This window comes from Engystomops pustulosus, chromosome 1 (genome assembly GCF_040894005.1).
Source record: "Engystomops pustulosus chromosome 1, aEngPut4.maternal, whole genome shotgun sequence".
Lineage (NCBI taxonomy): Eukaryota > Metazoa > Chordata > Amphibia > Anura > Leptodactylidae > Engystomops > Engystomops pustulosus.
Window position 1 is genome coordinate 16975573 of NC_092411.1, and position 21943 is coordinate 16997515.

Sequence of the window (21943 nt, forward strand, 5' to 3'; positions counted from 1 at the left end):
CTCACTCGGTAATGTGTTTGTTTTCTCAATCCTACTACAAGAAGAATCCAATTACCTCTTAATGAGATTTAGAATATTGCAGATTCATCAGAAGCAAAGAGGACGGTGGGACTGGTATTAAGTAAAACTGATTTATAGTAAGTATTAAAAAAAAATGAATATCATTAGCCGATATAAAACGCAATCCGAAAACACCTTCCCCGACGTCTTTCCGAACACGAGAAGTCTCCATGTAGACACATGTATCACAGTAATGTTCCGGGTCTGTTCCCGTAGAAAGTCCATTTATTGGTCCAGTGACTCCAATATCTCAACACCTCAACAAGTTTCGGCTTCTAATAAAAATCATTGCAGGGGAAATAACGATCTGATGTAACGGAGGACGGGGATAATTAGATGGAAATGGCATCGGGAGAAAATGGTGCCATGTGTCACCTGTGACGGGTAATGATCTGATGGAAAGTTCCTATTGACAATAGAAGGTGTGGAGCATGGAGATGGGGGGGTACTGAGGACTTCTATCAATTACCCAGGGTAGAGAGTGGTGACAGAGATGGTCTCACTGGAGGAATAATCATGTCCATGCATTACTGAAATCATCAGTTTGCACCGTGTAATACTCTATTTGTCCTGCGGGAGTGCTGTAGGGGTTTGCCCATGAAAGAAAGTTCTCAAATTGTAATTCCTTAGTGATGTTTACACAATAAGGATACATTTTAACCCATTACTTTACAGTTTTTTTCTGCTGTTTTAGCTCCTATAACTTTGTTCTATGCAATTACTTCATGCTCCATATATGCTGTAAGCTGACAATGTGCTTAGATTATCAGGGTCCAGGGTTTATATACACTTAAATTTAGCTTCTGAACATTCTAGTATCTGCCACAGAGAAAAAGAGGAGAAAGATCAGAGATGATGAGATCCATGAGATGGATATAAAACACAATGACACTCTCAGCTCTGCTAACACACCTATAATACACAATGGGGCACATTTACTAAGGGTACAAATTGCGCATTTCGGTCTGGTTTTCCGAATGAGATATGAGATAGATATGAGATAGATGGATAGATAGATAGGAGATAGATAGATATGAGATAGATAGGAGAAAGATAGATATATATTAGATAGATAGATAGATATGAAATAGATAGATAGATAGATATGAGATAGATAGATAGATAGATAGATAGATAGGAGATAGATAGATATGATAGACAGATATGAGATAGATATGAGATAGATAGATAGATAGATAGATAGATAGATAGATAGATATGAGATAGATAGATCGATATGAGATAGATAGATAGATCGATATGAGATAGATAGATATGAGATAGATAGATATGAGATAGATAGATATGAGATAGATAGATATGAGATAGATAGATAGATATGAGATCGATAGTTAGATAGATAGGAGATAGATAGATAGATAGATATGAGGTAGATAGATAGATAGATAGATATGAGATAGATAGATAGATAGATAGATATAGATAGATAGATAGATAGATAGATAGATATGAGATAGATAGATATGAGATAGATAGATATGAGATAGATAGATGATAGAACTCTATTATATTTTCTACATGTGTCTTCTGTATAACAATGCACTTTGTGGAATGTCACAATACTTTGCGGTGACCATGTGACATCACCATTCTATGTGTCAGTCTTGTCAGGCCGTCATTTTATCATCTGGCGATTATTCCGCTCAGCACCGCGGCTTCTTCATGTGGAGATAAGATGATGATTACCCGGCGCCCGATCCCAGGTCTCCCCCACTTACAGATGGCGGAGGCAGATTTCAGCCGCGTGCGATGATCCGGCTCCATGGAAACCGTCTTACACAGAGATATTTTACCAAATCAACGAGCGATCTGTCTCTTTAAGTAGATGGTAATTGCTGCATTAAGTCTGAACGATGGCATAGACTCGGCTCATTTTACATGCAGGATTTGTAGGCGACATGAAGCTGCCAGTTCTGTTCCAATTATTATTATGTTCTCAGAAGCATTTGCTCATTTTACTGTTATTTCTTTTGTGTTTATTATATCAAGTTGGTAATTTTATGGCTTTTTTTTCTTCAAAGTCAGCTAAATTTTAATCAAATCAGGACAGACATCAGCACAATAAAGTAAACTAATAAAAAGAGCCATTAGGTGGCGCTATAGGGATCATAAGGAGCATAGATCCAGGCACGGGGACTATGTTTGTTATCCATGGCCTCCGTCCCTCTAAAATCAACTTTTATAATTATGCTAATGAGCCTGAAGAGCTCTGTGGGGCATAACCAAAGCCCTTCAGCACTTCCCATTGTTGTGGGATGGGACATGCGCTCCTGCACAGTGTAACAGCCTGTGAAGCTACAGCATGAAGGGGCTATGGTATTGTTGTTCATGTTTTGTGACCCCCCAAGTAATAAGCTGTAATGTGCTGGTGGAAAGTGTTCAGATTCGGGCGGCATGGTGGCTGAGTGGGTAGCACTTCTGCCTTGCAGCGCTGGGGTTCTGGGTTCTAATCCCACCCAGGGCAAGATCTGCAAAGAGTTTGTATGTTCTCTCCGTGTTTGCGTGGGTTTCCTCCGGGTCCTCCAGTTTTCCTCCCACACTCCAAAACATACTGGTAGGTGATTAGATTGTGAGCCCCATCGGGACAGGGACCAATTTGACAAACTTTGTGCAGCGCTGCGTAATCTGTGTGCGCTATATAAATAAAGAATTATTGTTATTATTCCCTACAGCGCCTCTACAGGGGAAGTTATGTATTACACAGTACTCATTAATAACGAAGAGCTGTGATGAGGTTGGTTTTCCAGAATGAATAAATCATTTTAAACCACGTTCCATCTTCTACGGCTAATTCCTAGAACATGGGTGTGCAGAGAATTAGGGTGTCAATGGGCGGGGTCAATTTAGCTCCATCAGCCATTGACAAGAGAGAATAGTGAAACATAAAAGACCTTGTAGATTCAAGCATTATACGGCGTTCAATGAGGTTTCAATTGATAGGTAATAAAAAAAAAAAAATTAATTCCAAAAGAATTCTCACTGGCAACTAAGTAAAAAGGTTCCAAAATGTATTTGATCCATAAAAGAGTTAAAAAAATAACAGACCTCACTTAAGATAATAACGTGGTAACGCGTTTCAGACAAAACAATGTTCTAGTCCATCATCATACCAATGTATAGGATACTTGTAATACTCTATTTCCCCTGCGGGGGAGCTGTGGGGTATTGTAGAACCCGTTGCTCTGCTCCTGCACTTCTCTATTGTTTCCCCTCTCCATAGACTTGTTTACATAAAATATTAGTGATAAATGTATTTAATATGTATTAGAATGATTATAAGGAGCCGCGGTGAGAGAAGGTTTAATATCTAATAGAGCAGAACATTAGTAACCATAGGAACGGCAAAACTATGTCATCAAGGAAAATGATCTCGGAAGGTATAGGAATTTCTGATTAGAGGGCGATTTCATTTGGTGATGATAATTGTAAAGAAATTGCAATCTGTAGAGGAGAAAATGTATATGAGGATCAGCCTGACGGCCGTACAGCGGGTTACTGATGTAGCAGAGATGAGTTTGTTCTGTGGCACAACTTGTTATCACACAAAAAGCATCTTTGTAATTGCACAACTATTTTCGCCCATGTAGGTGGAAATGAATGTTAAATAAGGTGCAAACATCTGGAAGCAGGAGAAATACAAAGACAAATTAGGCGCAAACCAGGAAACTGCTACACAACTAACTCTGGGGAACTGCTGGGAAAAGACGCAAAAAGATAGATAGATATGATATATATATATATGTGATAGATAGATAGATATGATATATATAGATAGATAGGAGATAGATAGATAGATAGATAGATATGAGATAGATAGATATGAGATAGATAGATATGATATATATAGATAGATAGGAGATAGATAGATAGATAGATAGATAGATAGATAGATAGATAGATATGAGATAGATAGATGGATAGATAGATAGATAGATAGATAGATATGAGATAGATAGATGGATAGATAGATAGATAGATAGATATGAGATAGATAGATAGATAGGAGAAAGATAGATAGATAGATATGAGATAGATAATAGATAGATAGATATATAGATAGATAGATAGATAGATAGATATGAGATAGATAGATAGATAGATAGATAGATAGATAGATATGAGATAGATAGATAGATATGAGATAGATAGATAGATAGATAGATAGATATGAGATAGATAATAGATAGATAGATATATAGATAGATAGATAGATAGATAGATAGATATGAGATAGATAGATAGATAGATAGATAGATAGATATGAGATAGATAGATAGATATGAGATAGATAGATAGATAGATAGATATGAGATAGATAGATATGAGATAGATAGATAGATAGATAGATAGATAGATAGATATGATATATATAGATAGATAGGAGATAGATAGATAGATGGATAGATAGATAGATAGATAGATATGAGATAGATAGATAGATATTAGATAGATAGATAGATAGTTATGCGATAGATATGAGATCGATAGATATGAGTTAGATAGATAGATAGATAGATATGAGATAGATAGATAAATAGATAGATAGATAGATAGATAGATAGGAGATAGATAGATAGATAGATAGATAGATATGAGATAGATAGATGGATAGATAGATAGATAGATAGATAGATAGAAGATAGATAGATATGAGATAGATAGATAGATATTAGATAGATAGATAGATAGATAGATAGATATGAGATAGATAGATAGATAGATAGATAGATATGAGATAGATAGATGGATAGATAGATAAATAGATATGAGATAGATAGATGGATAGATAGATAGATAGATTATATATGAGATAGATATGAGATAGATAGATATGAGATAGATAGATAGATAGGAGAAAGATAGATAGATAGATATGAGATAGATAGATAGATAGATAGATAATAGAGTCACCAGGATATAAATGTTTCTCTTCCGGGCGGAGCAGGTAGAACTTTCCATGGACTTTACTCTGTTTGACTGATTTTAATGAAAAGTCAGTTGTTCGGAAACTAAATAGAAAATATTCTGCGGCCATTTCCCCGCCTGGGGTAAAACTCTATTATTTCTGCCTCTTTCTTCCCTGTGTTAACATTTCGCTTTCTTTCTCGCTGACATTTTAAATGTCTAAATAGATTTGGAGCCATTTTTCCTCTGCCCTTAAAGCCGCAGAGATAACAGGAAATCATAGGCTTAGGGATTAGTCCGTCTGTTCTATGGAGACCCGGATTTCTCTATTTGATTTCTTCCCTAGAGTTACAGCTTATCCGCCGGCCGTCACAATGTGTCGCTTATGGAGCCGGCGCGGCTGTGTGACCGGCGGGGACTATCTGGCGGATCACGCTGCTTCCTATTTTCCTATGACAATAATGATAACCTATAAGCCGCCGCCTTCCTCCGCCCATTCCTCTTCCTAAGGCTTTTATGTTCACATGTTATAAAGTCTTCTCTTACAAAAAGGTGATTTTTGTGCTGAAGGAGCAACAATTTCGATTCGTCTATTCCTCCATAGACAATGGGGGTCATTTACCTTATTTCCCCCTTGTCTGAGCTCTTTTTGCGCCTTTAGTGAGTCTATTTTTTGCACCTCATTTGTCTTTGTTTTTTTAAATAAAGTTTTTTTTTTTTTTAAAAGGCGCAGTTTTGTTGCGCAAATCCTACCATTGCCAAATCAGTCCCTGTGCCAATGGGGCTCACAATCTAATCAACCTGACATTATGCTTTTGGAGTGTGGGAGGAAACCGGAGGACCCAGAGGAAACCCAAGCAAACACGGAGAGAACATACAAACTCTTTGCAGATGTTGACCTGGGTGGGATTCGAACCAAGGACCCCAGCGCTGCAAGGCAGAAGTTCTACCCACTGAGCCACCATGCCACAAACATATATAAAAAAGCACAATGTAATGATAAATAGGTAAACATACAATGGTTACATGGCAAACTGAGCCGAAACATTTCAAAAAACCGCAAAATAGGCGCAAAACAGCCATTAAGATCCAGGTACCGTGACTGTGGTAATCTTACTATATTTATTATCTTTGATTTCCTTCCTTCCATAATAAACTTTTACAATAATGTTAATGAGCCTGAAGGGCTCCAGGGAGTGTTAAGAGAGTGCTATAGCTTCAAAGGTTGTTACACTGTTTCATCCACTCCCTGCTCTCTAGGTCCTTCCCACTTCCTTGCAGAATCAATGAATTTTAGCACACAGTGGGAGGGGGAAATGCTCCTGCACAGTGTAAAAGCCTGTGAAGACAGAGCACGGAGGAGGCCCTGGTAACACACCCCATAGCACCTCTGGATCGGTAGTATAATTTAAAAGTTGATTTAAGAAGGAAGGAGGCCATGGATAGCAAATATAAGAAGATACCACAGTCCCGGTGCCTGGATCTATGAGTAATGTCCCTGGTTTATCAGGATGGATTCTGATGGGAGATGTCGAGATCAGACTACACAGGGTTTGTTTGTAGTCTGTCGGCATGGCGATTAAAAAAGACCTCTATAGAATAAGTAGACTTATGAATTTTAATAGAGACTTTTTGCAAAGTTTCTTCAAATATTTCGTTTTAAATCCACAGGGGAGAAAAACTGATTTCTAACGTGGACTTAGCCTTCGTGCGGAAAATATCAATTAAAGTTAAAAGTTCACAGCACGACCGGTCACTTCTGGTCCCTGGGGGAGGGGTAAGTATGAATAGCTATGATATGGATATCCCTGCAGTCTTTCTATATGGGGATCTGGATGATGCAGTAATTCTAAAAAATGTGCATTGTCATATCCGTGCCCCGGAGCAGCGGTGACATACAGTCCACGAGCCACGTGCAGCCACCGCCATACGCTGTCATCAATGTGACTCATGTGCTCTCATACATCATGTCCCACAATTAAAATTGATCCGTCTGACCTCCAGTGCCGGCGGATGTCAGCTGAGACTGTGGCTCGGCAGTCTGAAGGTCAGCCTGTTCTGCAGATAGACAAGTAAGATATGCTTCATAATTTCCTGCGGGTCAAATTGATCAAAATTCATCATTTGGTCTCCATCTCGCGCAGGATCTCTGCAGCCACAGCCAAGTTTATTATCGATTCCACCGGTCGGATTTGTCAGACGAGGCAAAAAACTGAACTCTGCCTTTATACTATTCATTATATGCTGTAAAGGTATCAGTAAAACAGAAGTCATGCAATGTTCGCTGACCCCCAAAAAATTCTGTGAGGTCCTGGGGTCACTGACCTTCTAAAGTTATTGCAACAGACTTCTTAGCTGTCCTCAGGACAATGGTGCGGGGCTATAGATTGTCTCTACAGGACTACATAATAGTGACTATCTACATCGAAAAGCTCAGAGGCTCTTAAAGGTGCTTACCAGATTTATTCTATTAAAGGGGTTGTCCAGGAATCTGTGTACTGACTCGGGTTCTGGTTGCCACTTCACTCTGGTACTTAGAGTTTTTCCACACTTGGCTAGAAGACCTTGGGTATCACAGGACCCCCTTCGGTCAATGGGTGTCCTCCTCGGTTGTGGAGACAGGAAAGGATCTCCCTTGGTCTGAAGTGCACAAGAACTGTGAGCCAAAGCAGTGTAAGTATGCTTTATGTTTCCATCCCTGAGCTGCTCCCCTAGTATTTTCCAAAATCCTGGAAAACCCCTTTAATGACCCACCTGTAGTATATTCATTTATAGGTGATTAGTTTGTTTGATCAGCTGTTGGAGATGATGGACAGTTTGCGTGTCGGGTGTGAGATCCGACCTATTACCGATTAATAATCTATCCATTGGATATTAGTTGCCTGGAAAGATAGTAGAAGGGTCCTTGGGTCTAGTAAACTACTATTTGTATGACTTAACAGCCTAGTAAATGTCACAGGAAGTGAAATGTCCATAACAGGAAGTGTCCATTACTTGACAGGAAGTGTGATCTCCATGACAGGAAGTGTGAGCTCCATGACAGGAAGTGTAGGAGAGTAAACAGATAATGAAGTGTCCATAACAGCTAGTGTCAACTCCATGACAGAAAGTATAGTGGACTAGACAGAAAATGTTGTGCCCATGACAGGAATTATAGTATCTTTGACAATTAGTGCAGTATCCAAGTCAGGAAGTGTACTATCCATGCAAGGTAGTGTATTAGCAATGACAGAAAGCGTAGTGGAGTAGACAAGGAGTAAAAAGTTCATGACATGAAGTGTAGTGGACTAGACAGAAAGTGTTGTGTCCATTACAGGAAGTGTAGGATCCATGACAGGAAGTGTAGTAGAATAGACAGGTGATGTTGAGTCCATAAAAGGAAGTGTAGTATCCATGACATAATGTCAAATTCAAGAGAGGAAGTGTATAAATTAGACAGGAAGTGTAGTATCCATGACAGAAAGTGTAATGGAGTAGACAGTTACTAAATTATCAAATCCATAACAGGAAGTGTAGTGACCATGTCAGGAAGAGAAGTATCCAGGACAGGAAATGTCAAATTCAAGACAGGAAGTGTAATATCCATGACAGGAAGTTTAGTGCACTAGATAGGAAGTGTAGTGTAGTAGGCAGATAGTAAAGTGTTCATTACAGGAAGTGTAGAATTCATGACAGGAAGTGTAATATCCATGACAGGATGTGTAGTATACTAGATAGTAAAGTGTTCATGACAGGAAGTGTAGTATTCATGACAGGAAGTGTAATATCCATGACAGGAGGTGTAGCATACTAGATAGGAAGTGTACTGTAGTAGGCAGATAGTAAAGTGTTCATGACAGGAAGTGTAGTATACTAGATAGTAAAGTGTTCATTACAGGAAGTGTAGAATTCATGACAGGAAGTATAATATCCATGACAGGATGTGTAGTATACTAGATAGTAAAGTGTTCATGACAGGAAGTGTAGTATTCATGACAGGAGGTGTAGTATACTAGATAGGAAGTGTAGTGTAGTAGGCAGATAGTAAAGTGTTCATGACAGGAAGTGTAGAATCCATGACAGGAAGTATAATATCCATAACAGGAAGTGTAGTGTCTATGGAGGTGTAGTATTCATGACAGGAAATGTTGCCATTCTTGTATATTTCCTAAAACCTCATTTCTATTTGCCTCATGTTTTATTTTTAAAGCTTTTTTTATACCAGTTTCAACTGTAGAGAATAAAAAGACATCATAAAATTGTGAGTTATGGAGATGACGGTCAATAACTTCAGTGTGTTGTATCCTTGTAATATCTCCCCCCGCACGCTCCCCCCACAGATTACCGCCTCTTTATTTCTGAAATATTCATCGGCATTAAGAGAAACTTGTCATTGTCAGCAGGATTCGCGGGCGGAGAGCGGGTGTAGCGCCAGGGCCGTGATTTATTCCACTTCTACATATGAAAAGATATGATAATGTTAATCCTGGAAATGATGGAGCTTTTAGCCATTTTCATGGTTTATGGGCATCAAAGAAGGAAACTGAACTTATTTATGTTTTGGCGGAATCGCAGCGCAGTCAATAAAGTTGCTGTCAGTGCAAAAAAAAATCTAAAAAATTACAATTGCTTAAAAATTTTGATGGATTTTTTGTTCGTTTTGCCTATAGATGCTATAATGGGGTCAATTTGCTGAAGGCCAAAAAAATTCTCAAGATTGAGGAGGATGAGACCCTTTAAAATCTGTAACAGGGTCTTGACCTGGGTTGTTAATTATCATGAGATTTCCCCATGAATGTCCAGAGATTGGGTGCAAATGGATATGGGAAACACTTAAAAATATTTCCCAATGGCAAACCTTCTTTAGCTCTGGGATTTTTACATATCGGAAATAAGACCTAAGCTGCACTACCCTGGTTTGACCTCTAAATGGACAATGGCGCTGTCTGCTACCTTTCTCACTGAGAGCAGCTGATCTTTGCATGTGTTGAGTGTTAGACTACTACCGATCTCATATTGAAAACAGATCCTTAAACATCAACATTTTCAGCCCATAAAACCCCTTTAAGACATCACATGAGGATGAACACCCAATGGTTGGAGTTTTAATAAAGGGGTTGGTTCTTATCTAGATCCTATGATTCAAATCAAGTCTAATGCAGGAAAGTAGAAGAACATCTAGAAGAAATTCACCTCCTCTTTAAAGGAAACCTACCACTTAATAATGGTAGTTCTAATCCACAAATGTATCGCACCAGCTCAGGGTGAGCTGGTGCCGGAGCATATTTTCATTAATTCAAGAAACCCCCGATTGCTTTAATAAAGTGTTTTATACCTTATATTACAACCCCCCTTCGGCACACCATATTACTGCACAGCGCACCATGCGCTCGCCCGTTGGTGCGGCTGATTCGGAAGTGCCGGAGAGCCGTTGACGTCACCGAGCTCTCGGACACACTCGTGCCTGTGCAACTTCGCTTGCGAAGCCTGGCGTGCAAAGTTGCGCAGGCGCGAGTGTGTCCGAGAGCTCGGTGACGTCACCGGCTCTCCGGCACTTCCGAATCGGCCGCACGCATGGTCCCGCGCACGGTGCGCCGTGCCGTAATATGGTGCCCCGAAGGGGGGGTTGTAATATAAGGTATAAAACACTTTATTAAAGCAATCGGAGGTTTCTTGAATTAATGAAAATATGCTCCGGCACCAGCTCACCCTGAGCTGGTGAGATGCATTTGTGGATTAGAAATACCATTTTTAAGTGGTAGGTTTCCTCTAAGAAACTGGATATTTTTGGAAACGTTTACACTGATAACATAGAATATGAAGTCTGCCTAAGTTATACACAAAATTCTAACTTTAAAATGTCAAATGTTTGTAGGTTCGAGGATCGGAGAGAGACGCGGCCAGTTAATGGAAAGGCAGAGGATGTAAGTAGAGCTCTCTCCATAAACATGAGCTCCGCCAAGGAGTGAGCAAGGGGTCATCATCTCCCTGAACAAGATCTGCAGGTTCTCTTCTGGCTCCCCACCGAATGGAAAAATCTAAGCGGTGGTCACGTGCGCCCCTTTAATTACAATTTCCGAAGACCTGAAAGTTGGATGTGGAGTTTTCGGAGAACTTATTTTTACCTCCAAACTTGAATTTGAAGTTTTTTGCCGACAAATCTTCTCTCTATTCCCTGAGTTGCTTTGAAAGGTCAGCGAGTTTGTGCGGTAAACAACTTGACCGTCCTATTAAATCCGACCCCAGACACCGCTATGGAGAAGGTCGGAGGAGCTAAATTGCTTCAAAAATCAGGGAATGAGACCATTATGCTGCTAAGTGGACGACACTGAGTGAGTGAACTCAATGGCTTTTATACCAGAATAGTGACGGACTAATAGGAACAGGCGGCTCCCAGAACACACAGAACACCCGGACCCGAGCAGTAATGGCAGATAGGAGCCGCCAGATAGAAGTGCATGCAGATATTCCAAGAGGAAAGGAACAGCATCCATCTCATCACTCTACTTACCTCATATCTATCTCTCCATCTCAGATATCTGTCCCAATCCGTCCATTCTTCTCAACTTCCTTGTTTCCCTTTATATCCCTGTTTAGCTACAACCCCCCTTTTTTCTGTTAGGTTGTTTTTTTTTTCACTTTCTTTGTTTCTTTCTCTCATTTTTTGTTTATCTATTTCTATTTCTTTTTCTTTCTCTATTTTTGTTTTTGCTTCCTTTTTTTCCTCTCTTTCTTTTTTTCCCTCTTCCTTTATTGCTCTGTCTCTTTCTTTCTCTCTCTCTCTCTCTTTCTTTACTTCTCTTTCTCTCTTCTTATTCTCTCTCTCTCTCTTTCGCTTTCTTTCTCTCTTTTTTTCACTTTCTTTATAGCTTTCTCTTTCTGTATTGATTTCTGTCTCTTTCTTTCTCTTCCTATTTCACTTTCTCTCTGTTTCATTTTCTCTCTGTCTCTTTCACTTTCTTTCTCTCTGTCTCTTTCAATTTCTTTCTCTCTGTCTCTTTCACTTTCTTCCTCTTGCTTTCACTTTCTTTCCCTTTCTTTTTTTTTTCTTTCTGTTTCTTTATTGCTTTCTTTCTCTCTCGCTTTTTTTACTCTCACTTTCTTTCTTTCTTGCTTGCTCTCTGTCTCTTTATTTTCTCTCTCTTTCTTTTGCTCTTTCTTACACTTTCTTTCTTTCTTTCTTTGTTTATTTATCTCATTTTCTTTTCTGTCTATAAAACTTTACCTCAAATCTATCTATTTATATCTGTATTTGTGAATCTATCGATCTATCTACAGTGAATAGAACATTTAGGGGCTGGTTTACCTTAGTCGAATGCACCTTTTTTGGGTTGTATTTTAGTGACTTTTTGAGTGCATTGGGGGATTTGCCCAATTTTTTGTGCCTCTTTCCAGCAGTTCCCCGGAGTTAGTTGTGTAGCAGTTTCCAGGTTTGCGCCTAATTTGTCTTTGTATTTCTCCTGCTTCCAGATGTTTGTACCTGATCTTACATTGATTTGCGCCTATATAAATAAGTGCACAATAACTCTCCGGGCATAGGAAAGGCAATGGTGTCATATGCGTAACAGAATGCACATTTAAAAAAAAATATAATAATTTGCACCTAATACGGCTAAAAAAAAACCCCTGCATTTGATAAAGAGCCAAAACGCCAAAGAAAAATGAGGTTCAAAAAACAGACTCAAAAAGCGCGAAAAGAGCTCAGAGAAGGGGGGACTAAGATAAATGACCCCCAAAGCACATCCTTAGGCCGGAGCCAGTGATCATCCTACACTCCATGTTCTGTCAGTCAGTTCTACTCTCTTCTATAAGGAGGTGTCGTGCACTTTGCTTGTTTTATACCATCTCAGTCTTATTTATGAGCACACGGCGTCACCCTCCGCGCTGTCACGTCTCTCTGGCATCTGTCACCGCGCCAACAAATCATAGGAGGAAAATAAGCAAAGAAATGACAGTTTATTTTAAATGTGAAATCTGTCGCTACAATGTATCAGTCTAGATAACAGACTGACAGACTGATACAATGTAACAAACCAGCAGGATAAGACAGTGCTGTGTGCAGCGGATATATTTACGTCTTGGAGGAGTGTCTAGACTGGATACAATGTCACAAAACCTCAGCTGTGAGAGGTAAAGGATCGATTTGCAGTTTATTCTTCTAGGACCCATGTTTATATTCATTACAAGCAGAGAGGGGGAAATGAAGGGGTTTAATGCAGAGATATCAGAGCACAGCAGTGTGAGGATGCACCCCACGTGGGAAAGCTGCAATAGTGGAATAGAAATTCTCCTGCTGCTGTCACTAACAACACACAAGAAATTCTGATTACACAGTTATTACTCAGAGCAGAGGAAATGGGCAGTGGAGCAACTCCTTGCACAGCAGTGTGAGGAAGTGCCCCCAGTGCTAAAAGTCCAACTAATATTCTGGGATATAAATCCACTTTTATCAGTACTGCTAACAACTATTCAGTGCGGAAGGGTCTATGGAGCAGCTCAGTGGAGAGAGCTAAGAGCACAGCAGTGTGAGGACACAGTTCACATGGAGAGGCTACAATCCTGGAATATATATATATATTTTTCATAGTCCAGCTGCTACTACCACAACATATAAAAGGGGACACAACTAATGCTGTTTGCAAAAAGCCAGGAGCACACCATTGCTGCAAAATAAATCCATATTTCACAGTCCTGCTGCTACAAAGAACACATACACAAAGGTAAGATTGCACATATCTCCAGGGACAATGCCTATTACTGGACGCAAAGAAAACAGACCACAGCAGTGTGAGGAGACTCAATCTTCAAGCTACAATGCTGCAAAATAAATTCATATTTCACAGTCCTGCTGCTACTTTCAACACATACAGAAAAGTACAGTATGTTTACATATCTCTCCAGGGACAATTAATAGCACTGGCTGCAGAAAACCCAGAGCACAGCAGTGTGAGGTGACACACCATGGTGCACTTAAAGAAGCTGCAATCCTGGAATATAAATCCATATTTCCCAGTCCTGCTACTATAACAAGATATACAAAGGTCTGAGTACACATCTCTACAGGGACAATACCAAACACTGGCTGAACAGAGAACAGCAGTGTAAGGATGCGCACCAAGTGTACTGCGAGAAGCTACAAACCTGGGATATAAATCCTTATTTCACAGTCCTGCTGCTACTAACAAAATATACAAAGGTCTGATTACACATCTCTCCAGGGACAATACCAAACACCGGCTGAACAGAACACAGCAGTGTAAGGATATGCACCCAGTGCACTGGGAGAAGCTACAAAAATGGGATATAAATTGTTATTTCACAGTCCTGCTGCTACTAACAAAATATACAAAGGTCTGATTACACATCTCTCCAGGGACAACACATAACAGGCAGTCTGTATGGTCACACCTGCTGACAGGTTCCCTTTATAGTTTCCTATATCTGTACTTTTCAATCATAGATCCACATAGATCCTTAGTCCCCTCCTCTATGTACATGTAGCCCCCCCCCCCCCCCATGGAATACTCATGGATCTCCTCCCGGATGTGCCGCTTCCGCTTCTCTCCTGATCCATCAGACTATTTGACGTCTTCTCTCTGGTTTGGAGGAATCCCCGGAGGATGTGACTTTCTTACTGACGAGATATTTGCTCAGAATTACTGGAGCACAGCTGTGCCGGTGTCAGTCCCAGCAGATCCACGCCGAGACGTTCCGACATGTTGTTATACGTCGGCTAATTAAGGATTTCAATCACTTGATATTCCTGGAGACTTTTATTATTGAAAATTTGCAGGAATGAAATGTTTTTGTAGTGCGACACTGTAACGACGTCTGATTCAATTATAGAGCAGCCTAAATCATGGGGAGCCTGGATATCCTACACCGGGGATGCAGCTGGATTCTTCCATTTCATGTCCCTATGACAACCCTTCTGTATACGCTCCATAGAGTAATCATACGCCTTTGGTACTAGTTGGCTAAGGACCCTTTAAGAGAGACCTTAAAAACCCATCCTGATAAACGAGGGACATTACTCATAGATCCAGGCACCGGGACTGTGGTATCTTCTTATATTTGTGATCCATGGCCCCCTTTCTTCTAAAATCAACTTTAACAATTATGCTAATGAGCCATAAGGGCTCTGGGAGTGTTATCGGAGAAACTAAGTGCTGCAGCTTTACAGACTGTTACACTGTCTCACCCTCCCCTTCCTCACCACTTCCCACCTCTCTCTGATGTAATCTCACACAGTGGTAGGAGGAAAAGCTCCTGCACAGTGTAACAGCCTATGAAGCAACATCACAGAGGGGCAATGGTAACATCTGGCTCATTAGCATAATTTGATTTTAGAAGGAGGGAGGCCATAGATAACAAATATAAGAAGATTACCGCAGTCCCGGTGCCTGGATCTATTAGTAAGTGTCTCTGGTTTATTATGATGGATTTTAATGGTAGATTTCCTTTAAGAAACTCTTCATTGATGTTTTCTGCTCCCATATACTATCTGAAGGTCATTTATAATGGACCAGCCCTAAAGTGATACAACAATGGTGACAGAAGGACTTCTTCAGAAAATCCTTAGCAGTGCTGAATCAGAGACTGAGTATTTTACTATAAAAGATACATCTACAATCACATAAAAATCAAGGGGTTGCCTAGAATTTGGATATCGATTACTTAACCATGGGTAAAGTTATTGATATCCGATCAATGGAGGTCCGATACTCGCAAAGTGGCAACTGTCAAAGAGCTCCATCCTCTGTGTAGTGGTCAGGCTGGGTAATTGCAGCTCAGCTGCTATTCAAGTGATTGGGAGCTGATCTGCAGTAACACAATATGACCACCGCACAGGAAAACGGTGTTGTTCTTCTGCCCCACCCGTTGATGATAAAGGGTTTCCCCACTGATTTGGATGAGTCATCACTTTCACCAACTTGGAAAACCCCTTTAAGATCTCTTCATCTTACACACATCCGCATTTCTAGATTCCTTATCCAGTCTATCAACATCAACATGGAAAACAGAGAAGACGACTTACCGGCAACTAGAACTTTTGCCGTCCGACTAATAATGGCACCGACCCCGTCCAACGAGGCTTCGCACTGGTAGGAGCCTTCATCGGGCCGGTGATGCCGCGAGTGCACCACAGTCTGTATCGCCAAGGATCCATTGGGCTGTTGTTGCCTTCTGTCATCTATCGCTAGATTTAGGTAAACCCCGTCCTTCTTCCACTTGATGGTCGGTGACCCTCGATCTGATCCGGCAGAGCAGTGTAAGACCACGGAACTCCCCCTCATGGTGACCACATCCAAGGGCTCCGAGATGAACCACAATGACGTGAAAGTCTTTACCTGTGAACCTGAAACACAAGAAGGCAACAATAAAATCAGATCTTCCTTTAAATTATAAAAATTCTTGATTTATATAGCGCACACAGATTACCCAGCGCTGCACAAAACTTGCCAAATCAGTCCCTGTCCCCAATGGGGCTCACAATCTAGTCAACCTACCAGTATATTTTGGAGTGTGGGAGGAAACCGGAGGAGCCGGAGGAAATCCACGCAAACACAGAGAGAACATACAAATTCTTTTCAGATGTTGACCTGGGTAGGACTTGAAACAGGACCCCAGTGCAGCAAGGCAGAAGAGCTGACCACTGAGCCACCATGCTGCCCAATCAATCCACCAAAGCAGGAGGAGTCAGGAGGAAGAGGGAAGTGCTGGGGGAGCAGGGGGGAAGGGTGAGAGAGTGTAACAGCCTGTGAAGCTACAGCTCTGCTAATTCTTCCAGAAACAATGTACTCCCCAACTTCCAAAAGCCATAACTTTTCTAAGTTTCTGTTTCCATAACTGTATGAGGGCTTGTATTTTGTGGGACAAATAATATTTCCAAGTGTCGCCCCTCGTAAATCCCTGCAATGTGCATGTTGTAAAATTGTGCACTCCAAATGACCCTGTTGGGTCAGTACAATCACGAAGATACCAAATGTATCCAGTTTTTATATGTTCAGAGGAAATCTACCATCAAAATCATGATAACCCAGGGGCACTTATTCATAGATCCAGGCACATTCATTAACGAAGAGATTAATGACGAGGTGTAAATATTGCTGTGAGATTTTTTTAAGCAGTGAAAAGTCCTTAAAAAAACCTAAATGAAATTTTTTTCACCAAGAAAACAATAATTAATAACCCCCATAGAAGTGTCCCAAGGAGCCACCTTGGCTCCCCAATACAGGGGATTACGTACAGGATAGGTTCTTTAAGTTTGTTCTTAACTTGAATTTGTATGTAAGTAGGAACTGTATATTTTATAATTGAAATCCCAGCCAAATTTTTTTTGGGTCTATGTGACAATTGGATTTTAAAAATGTTGGGTTGTCATAAGAACCAGGATTATCAATAAATCTTCATTGCAGACACCTGTGATATCTGTTATAGCTGATTATTGTAGCCTAAGGCTAAAGTACAATAAATTACCAATATCCAGAGGTCTGTCTGTAACTAGGGGTCGTCTGTAAGTCGGGTGTTCTTAAGTAGGGGACTTCCTGTATATCTGTATACACCCCCTTGCCAAAAGTCCTGACATTATCATATTCTTGGGAATCCTCTTAACAAATTGCAGCCATAACAAGTACATAAGTCGTATAATTGTTTGCCTCTCCCCGCGCCTGTAAGTAGCGCACAAGCCACACGGCAGCATTATATGTTGTACAATATGGCGGTATATTTCATGTACACAGGACACCAGGGCTTCCCGGGAGAAATAAACTCATCTGTACTTTACACTAAGACTTTTATCTTCCTCTGTTCCCTGCACTCCAGACCAGAGAAGGCTCAGAACATTTGCATATATTTGCATAATGGCATAATAATTAAAGAGGACAAAGAACGCACTTCAATCAATCTTAATCATTCACAGCAGGAAGATAAAATAACTCCCCACCGCCTGCACTTATTGGGGTAACTGAATAGAGACAAACACGTCCGGCGCCGCTCACAGCCCGTGATGTAAACCTGTGATCAGGGCGGAAAAACCCCAAATTACCAACAGACAAATAAGTAAATATCAATTATCTTGTAGGGAAACATTCACAAGGCTGGAAGAGGAGGCGCACAGTATGGCGGGAATACACAGCCTGGCATCACTATGCACCACGTCTGAATAACCTAAATATAAGCAAACATTTTTACATAGAAGTATTATAGTAGTTATATTCTTGTACACAGGGGGTAGTATTATAGTAGTTATATTCTTGTACACAGGGGGTAGTATTATAGTAGTTATATTCTTGTACATAGGGGGCAGTATTATAGTAGTTATATTCTTGTACATAGGGGGCAGTATTATAGTAGTTATATTCTTGTACATAGGGGGCAGTATTATAGTAGTTATATTCTTGTACATAGGGGGCAGTATTATAGTAGTTATATTCTTGTACATAGGGGGCAGTATTATAGTAGTTATATTCTTGTACATAGGGGGCAGTATTATAGTAGTTATATTCTTGTACATAGGGGCAGTATTATAGTAGTTATATTCCTGTACATAGGGGGCAGTATTATAGTAGTTATATTCTTGTACATAGGGGGCAGTATTATAGTAGTTATATTCTTGTACATAGGGGGCAGTATTATAGTAGTTATATTCCTGTACATAGGGGGCAGTATTATAGTAATTATATTCTTGTACATAGGGGGGCAGTATTATAGTAGTTATATTCTTGTACATAGGGGGCAGTATTATAGTAGTTATATTCCTGTACATAGGGGGCAGTATTATAGTAGTTATATTCCTGTACATAGGGAGCAGTATTATAGTAGTTATATTCTTGTACATAGGGGGCAGTATTATAGTAGTTATATTCTTATATACCATTTTAGTGTAATTCTAGAGGTTTTCAGTTATTTGCTGGTACATAGGTGAATTGTTATAATAATTGTGTATTTTAGTCTAGTCTTCCAGACCGTCTTCAAATAAAATACAGCCCCTGAGGCAGTGATGGAGAGGACTATGCAGTGTAGTCCCTGACACCTCTGGGATCAGCCCTGGAGCACATAGTATTTTGCTAGGATCCAGCACGTATTGTACTGTGTACTAAAAATATACTTAAATTTTAATCAATCTTAAAATATTTATACATCAAGAAACCTATATCCCCATGATAACGAGGTATATAAATTACTAAAAACTTCAGTTTATGTCCAAAACTCTTACTTGGAAAATCTTTTTTAATTTCAATTATTTATCTGCTTTGTAATATTGTGAACTGAGTGTTTTCAGCCGACGTCCTAAGACAAGACTAAGAGCAGAACTGATCCTCCGGCCCCTCCGGTCATCCCCAAAGACAAAACTGAATATTAGAACACAAGACAAATACAACAGATTCTATAAACAATAATATTTACAATAAACAGCAAGAGATACAATGTATCGAGTTCATATCAGCTCCAAGTTCTAAACTAAACTTCTAAACTCTAAAATTCTCCCAAAATTCTCCCCAAGTTGTCTCTCACTTCGGAAATCATGTGACCATGAGGGTTTCGAGGGATCTATTTGTGCCTGGATCTGCACAGAAGACAAGTTTGGGTGACGAGTGACACTAATAAGAGACCGGTGTGACCTCTTCCCTTCCATAATGAATGATGAACAGTAACTGCTGGTGATGAAATTGTTCTCTCTCTGTACACAACTATAGCAAGGTTAATTATAACGACGATCATTATCTCATTAATTGGCATATGGCGATAATTCTGCTGCCTGCCACTCACCATATGTTTTGCCACTTGTTCGCGTTTAAACATCATGTATGTGGTTCACGAAAATGCGACTACGGCGAGACATACATCAATAAGACTTGTAAACAGAACAAGGCAAAGTGGTTTTACCTTAAAGGGAACTTGTTATGATGTACATTCTGTTATAGAGCAGGAGGAACTGAGCAGATGGTACATAGTGTCCTATCTGCAGGCAGCATGTTATAGAGCAGGAGGAGCTGAGCAGATTGTACATAGTGTCCTATCTGCAGTCAGGATGTTATAGAGCAGGAGGAGCTGAGTAGATTGTACATAGTGTATAATCTGCAAGCAGAATGTTATAGAGCAGGAGGAGCTGAGAAGATTGTACATAGTGTCCTATCTGCAGTCAGGATGTTATAGAGCAGGAGGAGCTGAGTAGATTGTACATAGTGTATAATCTGCAAGCAGAATTTTATAGAGCAGGAGGAGCTGAGCAGATTGTACATAGTGTCCTATCTGCAGTCAGGATGTTATAGAGCAGGAGGAGCTGAGTAGATTGTACATAGTGTATAATCTGCAAGCAGAATTTTATAGAGCAGGAGGAGCTGAGCAGATTGTACATAGTGTACTTTCTGCAAGCAGAATGTTATAGATCAGGAGGAGCTGAGCAGATTGTACATAGTCTACTATCTGCAAGCAGAATGTTATAGAGCAAGAGGAGCTGAGAAGATTGTATATAGTGTCCTATCTGCAGGCAGAATGTTATAGAGCACGAAGAGCTAAGCAGATTATATGTAGTGTCCTATCTGCAGGCAGAATTTTATAGAGCAGGAGGAGCTGAGCTGATTGTACATAGTGTCCTACCTGCAAGCAGAATGTTATAGATCAGGAGGAGCTGAGCAGATTGTACATAGTGTACTATCTGCAAGCAGAATGTTATAGAGCAGGAGGAGCTGAGAAGATTATATATAGTGTCCTATCTGCAGGCAGAATGTTATAGAGCACGAAGAGCTGAGCAGATTATATGTAGTGTCCTATCTGCAGGCAGAATGTTATAGAGCAGGAGTAACTGAGCAGATTGTACATAGTGTCCTATCTGCAGGCAGCATGTTATAAAGCAGGAGGATCTGAGCAGATTTCAAATAGTTTCCTATCTGTAGGCAGCATGTTATAGAGCAGGAAGATCTGAGCAGATTTATAGGATTACTATCTTCCTGTGAATAAAAAAATTCTAAACCAGATAAACGAGTGATGCCAGATATATTAAGCACCAGGACAATCACACAGCCATGGATCATGCAGTATTTAGGCGCACGGCTCCCCAGCATGCCATCACTTATTGAAAACCCGAGCATAAAACTGAATCACAACTTGTCCATAAATTTCAATGTTAGAAAATAACAAGTAACGAACTTGTATGTGATTTAATAAGCGAGGCGTCAAATAAAAAACTGCTGGCCTCACAGTATTTTAATATGTGGCCGGCTCTGGGCTCCCCCATCATTCCTGCAGGCGATGTAATGGTCAGAGCTGTCGGAATAATATATCTCCGCACCATGGAGGAGAAAAGACTTGTTGTAGGCAGCCGGCTGGAGCTGTTAAATATGTCCTCCGAGGCATAACAAAGAGGAAAGATTAGCAGCCGGTTACTACGGCAGATCTGCGCCTTATTAACATTTTATTTATGTTTATAGAAACAGTAAATTTACCCCCGAACAAGAAGATCAAAATATGAGAAAAAAAAATTGAATGCCAAAAATCCCTGAAGTCATTAGTGGCGGTGTAAATTTACCAGGAGCCGAACGAGAGTTTAAAAAAATCTACAAAGATTTAGCAAAGTCGGAGAGGTGACAAAGTGGCCAGATGACGCATTCGTGATTGTATATGGGCACAGGCAGTGCCGTAAGTATCACAGTTACAGAGAACAGTCTGCCTGGTCATCTTATTGAGTGGAGGCTGCTGCTGGACATTTCATTGAGTGGAGGCTGCTGCTGCACATTTCATTGAGTGGAGGCTGCTGCTGGACATTTCATTGAGTGGAGGCTGCTGGACATTTCATTGAGTGGAGGCTGCTGCTGGACATTTCATTGAGTCGAGGCTGCTGCTGGACATTTCATTAGATGGAGGCTGCTGCTGGACATTTCATTAGATGGAGGCTGCTGCTGGAAATTTCATTGAGTGGAGGCTGCTGCTGGTAATTTCATTGAGTGGAGGCTGCAGTTGGACATTTTATTGAGTG

At 40.3% G+C, this 21943-nt stretch overlaps 1 protein-coding gene and 1 long non-coding RNA gene across 8 annotated transcripts in view; one reads left to right on the forward strand and one right to left on the reverse strand.

Moving 5' to 3' along the window:
- Positions 1–21943, reverse strand: part of DCC (DCC netrin 1 receptor) — a 583792-nt gene that overhangs the window by 352670 nt on the left and 209179 nt on the right. For all 7 annotated transcript variants that reach the window (XM_072134166.1, XM_072134174.1, XM_072134157.1 and 4 more), the window contains exon 2: positions 16004–16324. In XM_072134166.1, the coding sequence (XP_071990267.1) occupies positions 16004–16324 (321 nt within the window). The remainder of the gene's footprint in view (positions 1–16003; positions 16325–21943) is intronic.
- Positions 1698–11972, forward strand: LOC140117434 (uncharacterized). The gene is made up of 3 exons (XR_011853018.1): positions 1698–1909; positions 6658–6763; positions 10841–11972. It is a non-coding gene; the product is annotated as an uncharacterized lncRNA (long non-coding RNA).